This window comes from Engystomops pustulosus, chromosome 6 (assembly GCF_040894005.1).
Source record: "Engystomops pustulosus chromosome 6, aEngPut4.maternal, whole genome shotgun sequence".
In the NCBI taxonomy this organism is placed as follows: Eukaryota; Metazoa; Chordata; class Amphibia; order Anura; family Leptodactylidae; genus Engystomops; species Engystomops pustulosus.
Genome location: NC_092416.1, coordinates 85,339,429 through 85,357,997, shown reverse-complemented (window position 1 = coordinate 85,357,997; position 18,569 = coordinate 85,339,429). Strand labels below are relative to the sequence as shown.

Here is an 18,569-nt window from a genome sequence, read left to right as displayed (position 1 = left end):
AGTTTAGGATATGCCGGGTGAGGGGAATGTAAACAGATGCGCAAGAAGCGCATGATGCGCATGGAGCTGGCGCTCCGCTGCCAGGCGAGCTTTCGCCAATTCAAGCCCCTGTCTCTAGGCTACTCCCCAAACAGCACTTCTAAGAACCTTTTGTATAAGATCAAGTGTAGTAGCGTTCTTATAAGTTTAGGATATGCCGGGTGAGGGGAATGTAAACAGATGCGCAAGAAGCGCATGATGCGCATGGAGCTGGCGCTCCGCTGCCAGGCGAGCTTTCGCCAATTCAAGCCCCTGTCTCTAGGCTACTCCCCAAACAGCACTTCTAAGAACCTTTTGTATAAGATCAAGTGTAGTAGCGTTCTTATAAGTTTAGGATATGCCGGGTGAGGGGAATGTAAACAGATGCGCAAGAAGCGCTGAAATAATATCCCTAAATGGTAAAAGTTTGCCAGTATATTTTGTGGATAACACAGCAGGGTGGCGACAAAGTTAACAACTTTGATGTGGAATCCATGAAAACAACCCAAATTTCTGCCTGACACACCTCGTTTGATAAAGGGACGATGTATGGAGGCAGCTATATGGACGACTTTTGGAGGTAGCAATGGAAAAAACGTGTGGAGGCTGCTATGGAGACAATTTAATTTGGATAGTGCCTGTATGTGGCAGTCCCAAACATTTTTCAAACCAGAGGAGCAGGTAGGTGGCCCTCCAGTAAAATGGAATAGATTGAGTGCCTGTATGTGGCAGTCCCAAAAATGTTTCAAACCAGAGGAGCAGGTAGGTGGCCCTGCAGTAAAATGGAATAGATTGAGTGCCTGTATGTGGCAGTCCCAAAAATTTTTCAAACCAGAGGAGCAGGTAGGTGGCCCTCCAGTAAAATGGAATAGATTGAGTGCCTGTATGTGGCAGTCCCAAAAATGTTTCAAACCAGAGGAGCAGGTAGGTGGCCCTGCAGTAAAATGGAATAGATTGAGTGCCTGTATGTGGCACTCACAAAAATTGTTTCAAACAGAGGACCGGGTAGGTGGCCCTCCAGAAAAATTAAATGCATGAAGTACTATAGCAAGAGCCAGTGGGCCCTGTCAAAAAATAGCCATTTTCCTCTGCTTTACTGTACAAAGAGGAGGAGAAGGAGGAAAATGAGGAGGAGGAGGAGTGGATCAATTATTCAGGTTGAGCTTCCTTCACCTGGTGGAGATTGGAAATTCTGAGAAATCCAGCCTTTATTCATTTTAATAAGCGTCAGCCTGTCAGCGCTGTCAGTCGACAGGCGTGTACGCTTATCGGTGATGATGCCACCAGCTGCACTGAAAACCCGCTCGGACAAGACGCTAGCGGCAGGGCAGGCAAGAACCTCCAAGGCGTACAGCGCCAGTTCGTGCCACATGTCCAGCTTTGAAACCCAGTAGTTGTAGGGAGCTGTGTGATCATTTAGGACGATGGTATGGTCAGCTACGTACTCCCTCACCATCTTTCTGTAAAGATCAGCCCTACTCTGCCGAGACTGGGGACAGGTGACAGTGTCTTGCTGGGGTGACATAAAGCTGGCAAAAGCCTTGTAAAGCGTACCCTTGCCAGTGCTGGACAAGCTGCCTGCTCGCCTACTCTCCCTCGCTACTTGTCCCGCAGAACTACGCACTCTGCCGCTAGCGCTGTCAGAAGGGAAATACTGTTTCAGCTTGTGCACCAGGGCCTGCTGGTATTCATGCATTCTCACACTCCTTTCCTCTGCAGGGATGAGAGTGGAAAGATTTTGCTTGTACCGTGGGTCCAGGAGAGTGAACACCCAGTAATCGGTGCTGGAATAAATTCTTTGAACGCGAGGGTCACGGGATAGGCAGCCTAGCATGAAATCTGCCATATGCGCCAGAGTACCAACGCGTAAGAATTCACTCCCCTCACTGGCCTGACTGTCCATTTCCTCCTCCTCCAACTCCTCCAACTCCTCTTCTTCTGCCCATACACGCTGAACAGTAAAGGACTCAACAATGGTCCCCTCTTGTGTCTCACCAACATTCTCCTCCTCTTCCTCCTCATCCTCCTCCACCTCCACCTCCTCCGATATGCGCTGAGAAACAGACCTGAGGGTGCTTTGGCTATCAACAAGGGAATATTCTTCCCCTGTCTCTTGTGACGAGCGCAAAGCTTCCGACTTCATGCTGACCAGAGAGTTTTTCAACAGGCCAAGCAGCGGGATGGTGAGGCTGATGATGGCGGCATCGCCACTGACCATCTGTGTTGACTCCTCAAAGTTACTCAGCACCTGACAGATATCAGACATCCACGTCCACTCCTCATTGTAGACTTGAGGAAGCTGACTGACCTGACTACCAGTTCTGGTGGAAGTTGACATCTGGCAGTCTACAATCGCTCTGCGCTGCTGGTAAACTCTGGATAACATGGTCAGTGTTGAATTCCACCTCGTGGGCACGTCGCACAACAGTCGGTGAGCGGGCAGTTGGAGGCGGCGCTGCGCTGCCCTGAGAGTGGCAGCATCTGGGCTGGACTTCCTGAAATGCGCACAGATGCGGCGCACCTTCGTGAGCAAATCAGACAGATTGGGGTATGTCTTGAGGAAACGCTGAACTATCAGATTTAACACATGGGCCAGGCATGGCACATGTGTCAGTCTGCCGAGTTGCAGAGCCGCCACCAGGTTACGGCCGTTGTCACACACAACCATTCCCGGCTTGAGGTTCAGCGGTGCCAGCCACAGATCAGTCTGCGCCGTGATGCCCTGTAATAGCTCTTGGGCGGTGTGCCTTTTGTCGCCTAGGCTCAGCAGTTTGAGCACCGCCTGCTGTCGCTTAGCGACGGCACTGCTGCTGTGCCTAGAGCTACCGACTGATGGCGCCGTGCCCACGGATGGTAGTTCGGAGGAGGAGGTGGAGGAGGGGTGGGAGGAGGAGGAGGCATAGTAGGCCTGAAACACCTGGACCGAGGTAGGCCCCGCAATCCTCGGCGTCGGCAGTATATGAGCAGCCCCAGTGTCAGACTCGGTCCCAGCCTCCACCAAGTTAACCCAATGTGCCGTCAGCGATATATAGTGGCCCTGCCCGGCAGCACTCGTCCACGTGTCCGTGGTCAGGTGGACCTTGTCAGAAACGGCGTTGGTCAGGGCACGGATGATGTTGTCTGACACGTGCTGGTGCAGGGCTGGGACGGCACATCGGGAAAAGTAGTGGCGGCTGGGGACCGAATACCGAGGGGCGGCCGCCGCCATGAGGTTGCGAAAGGCCTCGGTCTCTACTAGCCTATAGGGCAGCATCTCCAGGCTAAGCAATCTGGAGATGTGCACATTAAGGGCTTGGGCGTGCGGGTGGGTTGCACTATATTTGCGTTTCCGCTCCAGCGTCTGGGGTATGGAGAGCTGAACGCTGGTGGATGCTGTGGAGGATCGTGGAGGCGATGATGGGGTTTTTGTGGCAGGGTCCTGGGCAGGGGGCTGACTAGCAGCTGACAAAGGGGAAGGAGCAGTGGTGTGCACGGCCGGAGGTGAACGGGCTTGTTGCCACTGAGTGGGGTGTTTAGCATTCATATGCCTGCGCATACTGGTGGTAGTTAAGCTAGTAGTGGTGGAACCCCTGCTGAGCCTGGTTTGGCAAATGTTGCACACCACAGTCCGTCGGTCATCCGGTGTTTCCTTAAAGAACCTCCAGACTTCTGAAGATCTAGCCCTCGCCGCAGGAGCCCTCGCCACGGGAGCTTCACTAGTTGACACATTTGGCGCTGATGCACCTGCTCTGGCCCTGCCTCTCCGTCTGGCCCCACCACTGCCTCTTCCAACCTGTTCTGGTCGAGGACTCTCCTCCGTCTCAGAAGCACTGTGTTCACCCGGCCTCTCAACCCAGCTTGGGTCTGTCACCTCATCATCCTCCGATCCCTCAGTCTGCTCCCCCCTCGGACTTCCTGCCCTGACAACAACTTCCCCACTGTCTGACAACCGTGTCTCCTCATCGTCGGACACCTCTTTACACACTTCCACTACGTCAAGAAGGTCATCATCACCCACAGACTGTGACTGTTGGAAAACCTGGGCATCGGAAAATTGCTCAGCAGCAACCGGACAAGTGGTTTGTGACTGTGGGAAGGGTCCAGAAAACAGTTCCTCAGAGTATGCCGGTTCAAATGCCAAATTTTCCTGGGAGGGGGCAGACTGGGGGGGAGGAGGCTGAGGTGCAGGAGCTGGAGGAGTGGCGATTTCGGTGACATGGGTGGACTGCGTGGAAGACTGACTGGTGGTGGACAAATTGCTCGAAGCATTGTCAGCAATCCACGACATCACCTGTTCGCACTGTTCTGGCCTCAACAGTGCTCTACCACGAGTCCCAGTAACTTCAGACATGAACCTAGGGAGTGTAGCTCTGCGGCGTTCCCCTGCTCCCTCATCAGCAGGTGGTGTCTCACCCCGCCCAGGACCACGGCCTCTGACCCCTGCAGTAGTTGGACGCCCACGTCCCCGCCCTCGTCCTCTACCCCTAGCCCTCGGGTTAAACATTTTTAAAATGAGAGTTATAACTTTATTTTTTTTTTTACTTTTTTTTGTTTTTTTTGTGTTTTTTTTTTTTTGTGTTTTTTGTTTTTTTTTGAGTTTTTAAAACCAAACAATGCTATCCTATTGCTATGGCTATTTTCTAGCCAAGTATCAAAGCACACTACTATGCCAGATGAGATGACACTGAGTTAGTGCCTAATTGAAATCCAACCCCTACTAAATTTTCCCACTTCGGTCTTTGCTATGGATATGTGCGTCACTAAGCGCAGAACACAGCGGTCGCAAGTCTCACTACAAATTGCTCAGAATTGGCTAGTACATGCACTGCAGAAAGTACAGCCACCAGCAGATCAACCAGAAATCAAATATATAGAACGCTACTGTATGCGTAAGTAAGCTCTTTGTATTCTCCTATGGCTATTTTCTAGCCAAGTATCAAAGCACACTACTATGCCAGATGAGATGACACTGAGTTAGTGCCTAATTGAAATCCAACCCCTACTAAATTTTCCCACTTCGGTCTTTGCTATGGATATGTGCGTCACTAAGCGCAGAACACAGCGGTCGCAAGTCTCACTACAAATTGCTCAGAATTGGCTAGTACATGCACTGCAGAAAGTACAGCCACCAGCAGATCAACCAGAAATCAAATATATAGAACGCTACTGTATGCGTAAGTAAGCTCTTTGTATTCTCCTATGGCTATTTTCTAGCCAAGTATCAAAGCACACTACTATGCCAGATGAGATGACACTGAGTTAGTGCCTAATTGAAATCCAACCCCTACTAAATTTTCCCACTTCGGTCTTTGCTATGGATATGTGCGTCACTAAGCGCAGAACACAGCGGTCGCAAGTCTCACTACAAATTGCTCAGAATTGGCTAGTACATGCACTGCAGAAAGTACAGCCACCAGCAGATCAACCAGAAATCAAATATATAGAACGCTACTGTATGCGTAAGTAAGCTCTTTGTATTCTCCTATGGCTATTTTCTAGCCAAGTATCAAAGCACACTACTATGCCAGATGAGATGACACTGAGTTAGTGCCTAATTGAAATCCAACCCCTACTAAATTTTCCCACTTCGGTCTTTGCTATGGATATGTGCGTCACTAAGCGCAGAACACAGCGGTCGCAAGTCTCACTACAAATTGCTCAGAATTGGCTAGTACATGCACTGCAGAAAGTACAGCCACCAGCAGATCAACCAGAAATCAAATATATAGAACGCTACTGTATGCGTAAGTAAGCTCTTTGTATTCTCCTATGGCTATTTTCTAGCCAAGTATCAAAGCACACTACTATGCCAGATGAGATGACACTGAGTTAGTGCCTAATTGAAATCCAACCCCTACTAAATTTTCCCACTTCGGTCTTTGCTATGGATATGTGCGTCACTAAGTGCAGAACACAGCGGTCGCAAGTCTCACTACAAATTGCTCAGAATTGGCTAGTACATGCACTGCAGAAAGTACAGCCACCAGCAGATCAACCAGAAATCAAATATATAGAACGCTACTGTATGCGTAAGTAAGCTCTTTGTATTCTCCTATGGCTATTTTCTAGCCAAGTATCAAAGCACACTACTATGCCAGATGAGATGACACTGAGTTAGTGCCTAATTGAAATCCAACCCCTACTAAATTTTCCCACTTCGGTCTTTGCTATGGATATGTGCGTCACTAAGCGCAGAACACAGCGGTCGCAAGTCTCACTACAAATTGCTCAGAATTGGCTAGTACATGCACTGCAGAAAGTACAGCCACCAGCAGATCAACCAGAAATCAAATATATAGAACGCTACTGTATGCGTAAGTAAGCTCTTTGTATTCTCCTATGGCTATTTTCTAGCCAAGTATCAAAGCACACTACTATGCCAGATGAGATGACACTGAGTTAGTGCCTAATTGAAATCCAACCCCTACTAAATTTTCCCACTTCGGTCTTTGCTATGGATATGTGCGTCACTAAGCGCAGAACACAGCGGTCGCAAGTCTCACTACAAATTGCTCAGAATTGGCTAGTACATGCACTGCAGAAAGTACAGCCACCAGCAGATCAACCAGAAATCAAATATATAGAACGCTACTGTATGCGTAAGTAAGCTCTTTGTATTCTCCTATGGCTATTTTCTAGCCAAGTATCAAAGCACACTACTATGCCAGATGAGATGACACTGAGTTAGTGCCTAATTGAAATCCAACCCCTACTAAATTTTCCCACTTCGGTCTTTGCTATGGATATGTGTGCCACTAAGAGCTAAACACAACGGTAGCAAGTCCCCCTGCTAATTCCTCACAAAATGGTACTAGATGCAAATTAAAATAAAAAAAGTAGAACGTTATTGTAGCCCTAAGAAGGGCTGTTGGGTTCTTTGAGAATCACTCCTGCCTAACAGTAAGCTAATAGAACACCCTAACGCTTTCCCTGACCAGCAGCAGCTCTCTCCCTAGCGGCATCCAGACACAGAATGATCCGAGCAGCGCGGGCAGCGGCTAGTCTATCCCAGGGTCACCTGATCTGGCCAGCCAACCACTGCTATCGACGTGTAAGGGTACCACGTCATGCTGGGTGGAGTGCAGAGTCTCCTGGCTTGTGATTGGCTCTGTTTCTGGCCGCCAAAAAGCAAAACGGCGGGAGCTGCCATTTTCTCGAGCGGGCGAAGTATTCGTCCGAGCAACGAGCAGTTTCGAGTACCCTAATGCTCGACCGAGCATCAAGCTCGGACGAGCATGTTCGCTCATCTCTAGTGTCCTTCTTTGCAGGATGGGGTAACGTATTGAATTATTTGGTCATTTGGAAGACTGTACAATCCTTTGATCACTTTTTATTGTTATAGGAAATAATATGGCCAAAAAGTGTAATTTTGTACACTTGTTTTTGTTCCCATGTTCATGTCAGAGTATGATCGTTCTTATATTCTGGGACACTGGGATACCTAAAATGTTTATGATTTTCTTTTTTTGGTATGTTTACTTTTAATTTGTTTTAATTTTCTTTTCATATTTTTAAAAAACTTTTAAATGTATTTTATTACTATTGTCACAGGCCCCCTGAAGCACTTAAACCCTGGTTGATCTCATAAACAATGTAATGCACACATCTGCAAGATTCATGGTTTCTTTAATGGTTACATTACTAGTTATAGCTTACCTGATTCACATTTCACACGCAAGCAATGTGTAAAGTTGTTTTCAATGTTTGGTTTCAAGGTCGCAAGAGAGTTTTTTAGGTTATGTAAAACAGTGGAAATGTTTACATTTTCCATTGGGCAATTTGGTGGAATCTGAAAGATAAAGAATGACACAAAAACTAATTTAGAGAAGATTACACTTGCGGCTGAAGCCGAAAAACTCAACTGCAATGTAACATATAGCAATTTATTATTGAGGCTCAAAAATGCAGTCTACTGATTCTACAAAAGAGATTGATAACCTGATAGATGGTATTTTTTCTATTGCTAACTGATTTATTGGTATATTTGATACTTTCTTAACACATTTTTAGTTCTTTTGTGCTGGTTACTGAACATGTCATGAAATATTAGGCCTAGGGAAGAACCTGGAAAGGTTCACATAGAACCAAATTTTTACATTTTCACTTTTCCCTTTCATTCTCGTAAACAGTTGTACACACTATACTGGTGTATTGTGTTTTAGTTTATTTATGTCATCATTTTGATAAATTCCCATGATCAACAGGAGCACTTTTCTGTATTCGAATTTCCACAAACCACTAAGATGAATATTAAGGTAGCTCTATTATTTATAGAGCACCATTAATTCAATGGTGCTGTACAATCAGTAAGAGGGTCACATACATTACATTAAGACAAAAACAAACACGAAAGACAAAACTACAGTGATCAGGAGACAAGTAGGAGGACACAATCTATATTGGGAGGGGGGGGGGTAGAGACATGATGTAAGGGAACAGTCAGTTATTGTGTATTATAGGCGATCCTCAACATGTGGGTTTTCAAGTTACGTTTGAAGGTTTGGAAAGCGGGGTACAGTCTGACACATTTTGGTAGAGAGTCTCAGAGTATGGGGGAAGCACAGGAGAAGTCCTGGAGACAGTTGAGAGAAGAGCGGATAGTAGTAGAGGAAAGCTGAAGGTCCTGGGAGGAGCTATCAAAATCAACTTACTCATAGATCCATCACTGTGACTGTGGTAATCTTATATTTGGTATCCATGGCCTCCTTCATCCTAAAATCAACTTTTAAAGTTATGCTAATGAGCCCACTGTGCTACTCTAACCCCTGTGTAATCTGGCTTTACATGGTGTTACACTGTCTTTCCAACCCCACTGCTTCCACAGCACTGAGAATACAACAGAAAGTGCTCAACAGGACACTGTAACAACGTGTAAAGCCAGATCAAAGAGGAGCTAAGATAGTCCCTCAGACTCATTAGCATTATTTGAAAATTTGATTTTAGAAGGAAGGAGACCATAGATAACAAATATAAGAAGATTACCACAGTCACAATACCTAGATTTATGAGTATGTGCCTCTGGTTTATCAGGCTGGATTTTGATGGTAGGTTTCCTTTAAAGGGGTTTTTCCACACTAGAAAATTCTCAAATTCAAATCCCTTAGTGATGTTAACACAATAAGGATCATTTTTAACCCTTTACTTTACAATTTTACTCCGTTTTATTGCTGCTTTAGCTCCTATCACTCAGTGATAGTCAGTGCAACATTTCATGGTATGGGCGGGGACTTTCTAAGCAGACACGTTATGATCTATCTAGTTCTGTGAGGTGAAAATGTGGTTAGATTATCAGGGTACAGGGTTTATATACACTTTCGGCTGGCTTCTTAAGATTGTACTAGTATCTGGCACATAGAGAGAGATGAGACAGATCAGAGAAAATGAGATCATTTAGATGCTTATTACACACGGTCAGCTCTCCTACATTTCTGCTATTCCACAACACACTAAATCTCCCCAGATAAAGAACTTGTCTGTAGCTTGTAGATCTCCTTAGGCTGCTGCTTCCGGACGGACTCAGTGTCTGTATATCCCTGTTCATCAGTGAGTGATCTCAGTCCTGGACTGCAGGGGGGAGGGGCTAGAGTGCAGGGAGCAGAGAGAGAGAAACTCAGCTGTCACACAGTAATCCAAGATGGCATCCTTATCCCTAAGTCAAAAGTTACAGGGTCCTGCCTATGGGGCAACTGAAATTGTGTACTCCAGGACTGATAAGAGACAGGTTTGACTTATATCTGTATTTTTGTTAATAACAGTGAATCAGAGAATGTGTTATTTTATTATCCTGAGTACATTTAAGAAACTTGTCTCTGTGGGAATACCCCTTTAATGTTAAAGGGCTCAATAGCCCCATTAAACCTAAAAGCATGTCTTAATGAATCTAATGCTAACAGGGTTAAGCATAGGAAATATCCAGACTTATTCTTTTCTCATGTAATAAATAAGAAAAGGGGAGTGCTTGTCGCATTCAATGATACCCTAACATTTCAACTTCAAGAGCGGAACCAGTAACCAGGTTTGGCCAAACCGGGACCAAATGTCTGGATTCATGTACTTAGACCTGAATTTGAACACCCACAAATCTTTTAACTGCCACCAGCAATTTATTTAGTCAGCCTACAATTGTGCAAGTTCTCCCACTTAAAAAGAGAGAGGCGTGTAATTGACATCATAGATAGATCTCAACTTTGAGAGGCAAAATGAGAAAACAAATCCATAAAATCACATTGTCTGATTTTTAAAGAATTTATTTGCCAATTATGGTGGAAAAAAAGGTGTTGTTGGTATGTTGGCACATTTGTCCATGCACTGCTCCTTTAGAGCATCAATGTTTTGGGGCTGTCACTGGGCAACAGAGACTTTTAACTCCCTCAAGAGGTTTTCTAGGGGATTAAGATATGAAGACTGGCTAGGCCACTCCAAAACCTTGAAATGCTTCTTACGAAACCACTCGTTTTGCCCAGGTAGTGTTACTATCATGTTGAAAGACCCATCCATGTTTCATCTTTAATGCCCTTGCTAATAGAAGGAGGTTTGCACTCAAAAATCTCACAATACATGGCCTATGTACATGGATCAGTTGTCCTGGTCCCTTGGCAGGAAACAGCCACACAGCATGATGTTGCCACCCCCATACCCATTCACAGTAGGTATGGTGTTCTTTGGATGCAACTCAGCATTTGCTCTCCTCTTAACAGGACACGTTGTGTTTCTACCAAACAATTCTACTTTGGTTTCATCTGACCATATGGCATACTTCCAATACTCTTCTGGAACATCCAAATGCTCTCAATCAAACTTCAGACTGGCTTAAGCAGGAGGACATGTCTGTCACTGCAGGATTTGAATAACTAGTGGCGTAGTGTGCTACTGAAGGTACCTTTGCTTTGTTGGTCCTAGCTTTCTGCAGGTCATTCAATAGGTCCCTCCATGTGGTTCTGGGATTTTACACACTGTTCTTTTGAACATTTTGATCCCACAGGGTGAGATCTTACGTGAAGCCCGTGACTGAGGAAGATTATCAGTGGTCTTGTATGTCTTCCATTTTATAATTATTCCAACCACAGTTGATTTCTTCACACCAAGCTGCTTGTCTATTTCAGATTCAGTCTTCCCAGCAAGACTACAATTTTGTTTCTGGTGTCCTTCAACAGCTCATTGTTCTTCACCATAGTGGAGTTTGGAGTGTGACTGAGGTTGTGCAGGTGTGTCTTGTATACTGTTTAAACAGGTGTCATAACTACAGGTAGAGAATGGAGGACAGGAGAGCCTCTTTAAAAAGAAGTTGCCGGTCTGCAAGAGCCAGAAATTCTGCTTGTTTGTAGGTGATCAAATACTTCTTTTCCACCATACTCATGCTCACCATGCAAATAAATTATTTCAAAATCAGAAAATTTGGTTTTGTGGATTAGTTGTTTCACAATTTGTCTCTCAAAGTTAAGGTCTACCTATGATGTCAATTAAAGGCATCTCTCATCTTTTTAAATGGGAGAACTTGCATAAATGGTGGCTGACTAAATACTTTTTCCCAACTGAATATAGCTCTGCAGCATTCCTCTGGTGAACCTTTAATGAACATGTGAAGGCCAAAAGTATCTTATAAAATAAATCCTAAAGTCCCCCGAGTATTGAAGAATGCTTACATTCAGCTCCTTCATTCTTGGCAGGATGTTTCTTGTTGTTCATATATATATATATAAGAACTAGCTCTCTGCAACAGCAATGTAGAAGGGCCCTGCATCCTATCTCAATCTGGCCAACACCTTGTGACTACTAAGACTGTGTGGACTACGCCACTGTGTTTAATAAGACTACGCCAATCAAGAACTTATCGGATGCATGACTAAAGGACTCCTGCTTAATTCCTACAGGCTAATTTTATGTGTGCAACGTTTAAACCTGCCCTCTTATCCAGTGGGTGATTAATTTTGTAATTAACTCAATCAGCGCAAGGCACAAACAAACCTAACCTATTTCTCTTTGACAGCCTCTCACCTATAATTACATCAGAGTAAAAGTACATGGACGACTGGATATTAACCCCTTATCCCCAACACCAGCTTTCAGCTCAATGACCAGACTCAATTTTTCAAATCTGCCCTGTGTCACGATAATTGGTTATAACTTTGGAACGCTTTAACAGGTGATTTTGAGAATGTTTTCTTGTGACGCATTGTATTTCATGGTAGTTGTAAAATTTAAGTGATAAGTTTTGCGTTTAGGTCTGAAAAAAAGTGAAAATTTGGCAAAATTTTGTAAAGATTCTTCATTTTCCAAGTTTGAAATGTTCTGCTTTCCAGACAGGAAGTAAAACTACCCAAAAAGCTTGATAATTAACATTTACGGAATGTCTGCTTTATGTTGGGATGATATTTTATGCTTCCGGTCATTTTTCTAGGATGTTAAGAGGCGCAGAACTTTAGGTCCGATTTTTCTCATTTTCATGAAAATTGCCAAAACTCACATTTTGAGGGACAACTCACCTTTCAAGTGACTTTGAAAGGCCTAAATAATAGTAAAACCCCATAAATTACCCCACTATAAAAAGTTACCCCACTATAAAACAACTTCTATTGAGTCTATTAACCCTTTAAGTGTTTCACATGGGTTAAGAAACTTTTGAATATTTTTGGAAAATACATTAATTTAGGCCAAAACTGACAGTTTCATAATAAATTAAATGATGAAACGCTCTACAACGTTTGATGCCCAATTTCTCCCGAGTGTACTGATACCCCATATGTGGTGGTAAACTGCTGTATGGTCGCAAGGCCCGGCATAGAATGAAAACAGTCATATGCACAGCAGATTTGTATTATCACGTTGTATGCGGTAAGCCGGCCAGTCAACCGGGACAGGATGGAGTGGTCCGGCCAGGCAATCGTGAATGGACTAGGCCCTGCAGCTGCAGAAGAAGTGGACCTGCCGGGGGGCTGTGAAGACACTAGGCCGCGTAAGGAGTAGGCTGGCCAGGCGGCCGCACACAAAAGTGGGCAGGCTGAGTGGCCACATATGAAGAGGCCAAGTCGGTCGTCCCACAGATGAGGTGGGCGGACAGAGAGACAGGACAGGGGCCCGTATTATTGTCCAAGGGTGGTTCCATCGTCCCAGTATGCATTTATAAGATGCTGCATGCATCTCAGAAACATCTCCAGAATCCACCCATTTTTTACAATTAAAACCTACAATTTTTTTTACAAAAATGCTAATTGTTACTCTGATGCACTCTCAACTAGACTATTGTTACTCCCTACCAATCGGTCTTCCACCCACTAACCTTAGCTTGTCTTTCAGACCAAATTCTACATGCCTCCAGTTTGTGTCACTGCACTGTTTGCCCATCTGCTTCCGAATACAGTTTAAAATAATCATCCTAATCCACAAAGCTCGCATAATGCTTCACCTACCATCCTTTCCTATCTTATCTCAGTCTATCATCAACCTATGCTTTTCAATATGCCAGTGATCTTAGATTAAGCTCTACCTTAATTTGACCTTTTAAGGAACTTCTCGCAGGCTGCACCAGTTCTCTGGAATGCCCCTCAGACTAAAAACCCATCAGACTTATACCCAACCTCCAAAGTTTCAAACTTGCTCTTAAAACTCATCTTTTTAAGCAGTCCTATCACTCTTGCTCACTGCATGAAATTTCAAATCTCTCCTCTCCTCTCGTCTGTTATCCTGCAAACACCAGATAGATACCAAGCTACAGGCTTCTCTGCAGTCACATTGGCCTTGGACATAAGATGGCGGCTGACGGCTGTTTAAGCAGCATATTTATTTGTTAAATTATTTTACTCTGTTCCTTTATTAAGAATGGCTGGACCATTATACAAGCTCTTATACCTCATGTGTTACTCCCTCATTCTCATAGACTATAAGCTCTTGTGAGCAAGGCTTTATTTGTATTTGTCCCCTATGATTTCTAAAGTGCTACGGAATAAGATAGCGCTATATAAATAAAGATTATTATTATTACCATCGCAAAGATAAGATAGGAAAGATGGGAAGTATACAATTGGTAGCCTGTAAAACAGGGCTTTGTAATCTCCATCATTTTAACTGTGGGGCCGGATCCCCTCTTATCATTAAGAGTAAATGTGGGACTCGGAGAGAACTGTTTAGCCAATGATCCTAGGAGTAGCCCCTAGCCAAACTAGACATAAACTGTATGTCATGTTATAGAAAGACTATTACAGTTTAAAGGGAAACTTCCACCAGGAAACCCATTTTTAGCAACCCTCAGTCCCCACAGAGCATAGTAAAACCAAAGAGTTTTTGTATAAAAAAATAGGTTTTACAGAAAAAAATATATGTTATATAGTACCTTTCAACAACGTGTGCTCTGTGAGTAGGCACTCGTACCCTGGGAGTGGCTATAGAGGAGCAGTTCCGCCCCCCCACGCTTGGGAAACTGCACCTCCATGTGTTCTTTTCAAATATATGAATAACGGCCATCACTCGCTAAGCCAAGCGTTTTCCTGTATTTGAAAAGTGACAAATGAGAAGCGGTTTCCCAAGGGTGGGGATGAAAACTGCTCCTCTATAGCCACTCCCAGGTGACAAGTGCCTAGTCATAGAGCACATGTCATCGAAAGGTACTATATATGGCAGTGTACGTACTATGGTCTGTGGGGATTGGGGGGGGGGCTAAAAGTGGGTCTCTTGTGACAGGTTCCCTTTAAGATTAAATACAATTAGAATCATCATACTCAACCAATAGTATGCTTTCCCCAAAAGATACTGTGCTACACTACATACATACATACAAGAAATCCTTACATTGGGGAGTACAGATTTTTATCTATGTACTCTTCACGGTATGGAGAGGAGAGCGGTATGGAGAGGAGATATAGCTACATACCTTAAATAAACATTCCCCGAGAAAATGAATTTCATTCAGCAAGCTAATTATGCTTTTGTCCAACACTGATTCTTGTTTTCTTTGTATATTTGCCAATGAAGTATTGCTTGAAACCAATGTCAATAACTGGAAGCAGTTTTGGTCCTGAAAAAATTAAGGAAAACATAAGTTTAATGCATACTAGAATATTTCTACAAAGCCAAAACCAGGAGTAGGTGCACGGGGTGTTATGTTAGGTTTATTATGATTGATTTTAATTCTAGATTTCCCATAAGGTTAAAAAGGACCTGTCACCCTATATAATCCCTCTAGAAGCTGCTTACTAAAGTTAGCAGCTCCCTAGCCCTACCCCAATTATAGCAGTGTTAAATCTCTAGCTTGCAGCAATAGTCATCCTTGTAAAATAAAATGTCGAATTTACTAACTTTGCCTAATATTTAGGCTTCCTGCACACAGGGCCTGCAGGTCCTGGGGGCCGTTGTTTGCATCCCTTGTGTCATTAACTGGTGAGCGGCTTTCATGTTCCAGTTACAACTGAAAAATGGATGGATGATAAATGTGGGGTAGTTTAAGAATGTGGGTCATACTTTGCATCTTTTACGGCAGTTGGTCCAATTTACTGCAGAAAACCTCCCAACATTTTGACATATACGCATATTTTTTGGTGCACAGACTTTATGAACTAAGCCTTTTCCTAGTCTAAAAACTTTCATAAAAATAGCCTAAAAATAAGCCATTTTTTGGCACAGAATTCTGTCCCCAACAGTTTGATAAATATCCCCCAATTTGACTGTTGTTTGTACTTGTTCTTTTAATGGCCCTAAACTTTTCCTTTTTTTGGACTAGGAACATGATTAACTTTTAACTTCTAAACAAAATTTTTTGCTTAACCCTTTAAGGACCAAGCTCATTTTCACCTGAAGGGTCCGGCCCAATTTTCCAAATATGTGTCAATATATGCTATTATAACTTTGCAACACTTTAACTTATAAGGATGATTTCCAATAGTTCTTTCGTGACATGTTGTACTTCAAGTAACGTACTTATGGTTAAAATGTTTGCATTTTTTCATGAAAAAATTTTGTGAAATTTTGTGAAAATTTTAAAAAATTCGCAATTCTCTGATTTCTAAATGTTATGCTCATACATTTAGTGACAGTGGTCTAGATCAACACAGCAGAAGTCTGTCAGTACAGGCATCCTAGCCATCACATGTTTTATCAGATGATCACCGGAATGAATAGGAGTAGAACCACCACTTGATCGAGCGCTATGTATGAGAAACAGAGGATCGGTAAGTACAGCTTCTGTCTATTGATGAATATTCCAATCATTATTTGTAGATCAGTCCAAACTCTTAACAAGCAATTATATTTAAATAACATAGTAATAAAAATAAGGAACAAATTTCCACCAAAGCAAAATACATTGTTAGAACATGGATGAAGATGTTAACAGTACCTCTTTCTCTTCAGGAATTATTCTTTGCCTTGTTACTTGATAGTCGGTTGCTGTGATTTCCTCCTTTTGACAGAAAATATAATTTACAGTATATACAATCACAGAACATGTGGAGTATAAGAAATACAGTTGTGAGGAAAAAATCCTCAGGTGGTTTATAATTTCTAAATACAAATTGAAAACAAATCACTGGCGCTGGTTCTCCCTAGAGATCTATTGTGCTGCTGCAGGCTAACCTGTACCTCCCTATTTGAGTACACACACAATTGTTTTAGCTGTGCTCCTTGTAAAAACGGAAATACTCAACAGTGTTCAGGAAAAATGTTGCAAATACCTGAAGTCTTTTTCCTTCTGTTGACTATTGTAATGGTAAATCTGTGGTTTCTTCTCCAGACTTTCGTGAACTTCTTTTCGGCATTTTCGTCCCGATATAGCCCCGGCCGGTAGCGTCTTCCTTCGTCAGGGTACTGTCTTCAGTCCTGTTGGTTCCTTTTATAGCCTAGAGTGGAATGAAGTGCTATATATCTATTGTGACAGTAGGTATTATCTAAATGCAAAAGTCTCTATTTCACTATTAGGTCCATTAGGCTGTTTAAGTTGTAGATCCATTTGCTCTCCATATGGGACATTTTATTAATAAAATCTCCCCCTCTCCAATCCACTTTAACCTTTTTTATGCCAAAGACAATTGCGCTTGTCACTTTGCCTGCATGCTTTTCTGCAGTGGATGTCCCTTTACCTTCTTATCGATGTTCCTTAGGTGTTCCCCTATTTTGCAGGCAGTGTCCGCTTTGTGCTGCCCTCATAGATTTTGTTGCAAGGGCATTTAAGTCCATAAATCACGCCTTTTGTGTGGCATCTCATATGGTCTTTAATCGCAAAAGTTTCCTCACATGCCTTGGTGGTTATGTTAAAGGTGGAATTCTTTGGTTTAAGTGTTTTGCATATTTTGCAATTCTTGCATGGAAAAAAACCTGGTTTCAGTGATAAACATACTGGGGGTGTTGTTTTTCTTTTGTTGTTTCTAACAGTTCCTGATGTTTTTTTTGCTTTTCTCAATATGAACAGGGGATTATTCGGAATATGCTCCCCTATTACTTTGTCCTGTTTCAAAATGTCCCAGTGACTCCTTATAATTCTTTTAAAGATGTTCGCATCTGCTATATGATTGATAATAAATTGTATTTTTAATTTTGTTTCGATTATTATGTTCTTCTCCTTTTCCTTTAGTAGTTCATTCCTGGGTATCTCTGCTACTTCTGCTTTTGTTTTTTCTAAATCTTTTGGCAAATATCACTTTTCTTCAAATCTATTCTGCATGATGTCTGCTTCCATCCAGTATTCTCCAATGTCGCTACAATTACAGCGTATTCTAGTGAATTGTCCCTTAGGGATGTTTTTTAGCCAAATCGGGTAATGGCAGCTGTTTATTGGGATATAACTGTTACTGTCTGTAGGTTTATTGTACATCTTAGTGCAAATACGGTTATTTTCAATAAATAAAGTGAGGTCTAAAAAATAAATTTCTTTATTACTGTGCGAAGGAGTAAAATGTAGGTAACTTTTGCGATTTAAGACCATATGAGTTGCCACACAAAAGCGGACTTAAATGTCCTTGCGACAAAATCTATGTGGGCAGAACAAAACGGACACTAGCCTGCAGAATAGGGGAACACCTAAGGAACATCGATAAGAAGGTAACATCCACTGTTTAGGCATTTTGCTGAAAAGCATGCAGGCAAAGTGACAGGCTCAATTGTCTTTGGCATAGAAAAGGTTAAAGTGGATTGGAGAGGGGGAGCTTTTATTAATAAAATGTCCCAGATGGAGAGCAAATGGATCTACAACCTAAACAGCCTAATTCCCAACGGACTTAATAGTGAAATAGAGACTTTTGCATTTAGATAATACCTACTGTCACAATAGATATAGCGCTTCATTCCACTCTAGGCTATAAAAGGAACCAACAGGACAGAAGACAGTACCCTGACGAAGGAAGATGTTTTCTTCCGGAACGTGTCGGATGTTTTTTGTCCTAGCACAGCGATCCATAGCTCAGTAGGTGACGCATACCAGATTGAATATCGCTATATAAAACTTTTTTGTCAGTGCCCGGAAGAAGCTACTGGGACGAAAATGCCGAAAAGAAGTTCACAGAAGTCCGGAGAAGAAACCACAGATTTACCATCGCAATAGTCAACAGAAGGAAAAAGACTTCAGGTATTTGCAACATTTTTCCTGAACACTG

At 43.0% G+C, this 18,569-nt stretch overlaps 1 protein-coding gene across 10 annotated transcripts in view; it reads right to left on the bottom strand.

Moving 5' to 3' along the window:
* Nucleotides 1-18,569, bottom strand: part of FLT3LG (fms related receptor tyrosine kinase 3 ligand) — a 152,573-nt gene that overhangs the window by 16,682 nt on the left and 117,322 nt on the right. For all 10 annotated transcript variants that reach the window (XM_072110199.1, XM_072110193.1, XM_072110195.1 and 7 more), the window contains 3 exons: nt 16,322-16,384; nt 14,861-15,004; nt 7,654-7,786 (listed from right to left, as the gene is read on the bottom strand). In XM_072110199.1, the coding sequence (XP_071966300.1) occupies nt 7,654-7,786; nt 14,861-15,004; nt 16,322-16,384 (340 nt within the window). The remainder of the gene's footprint in view (nt 1-7,653; nt 7,787-14,860; nt 15,005-16,321; nt 16,385-18,569) is intronic.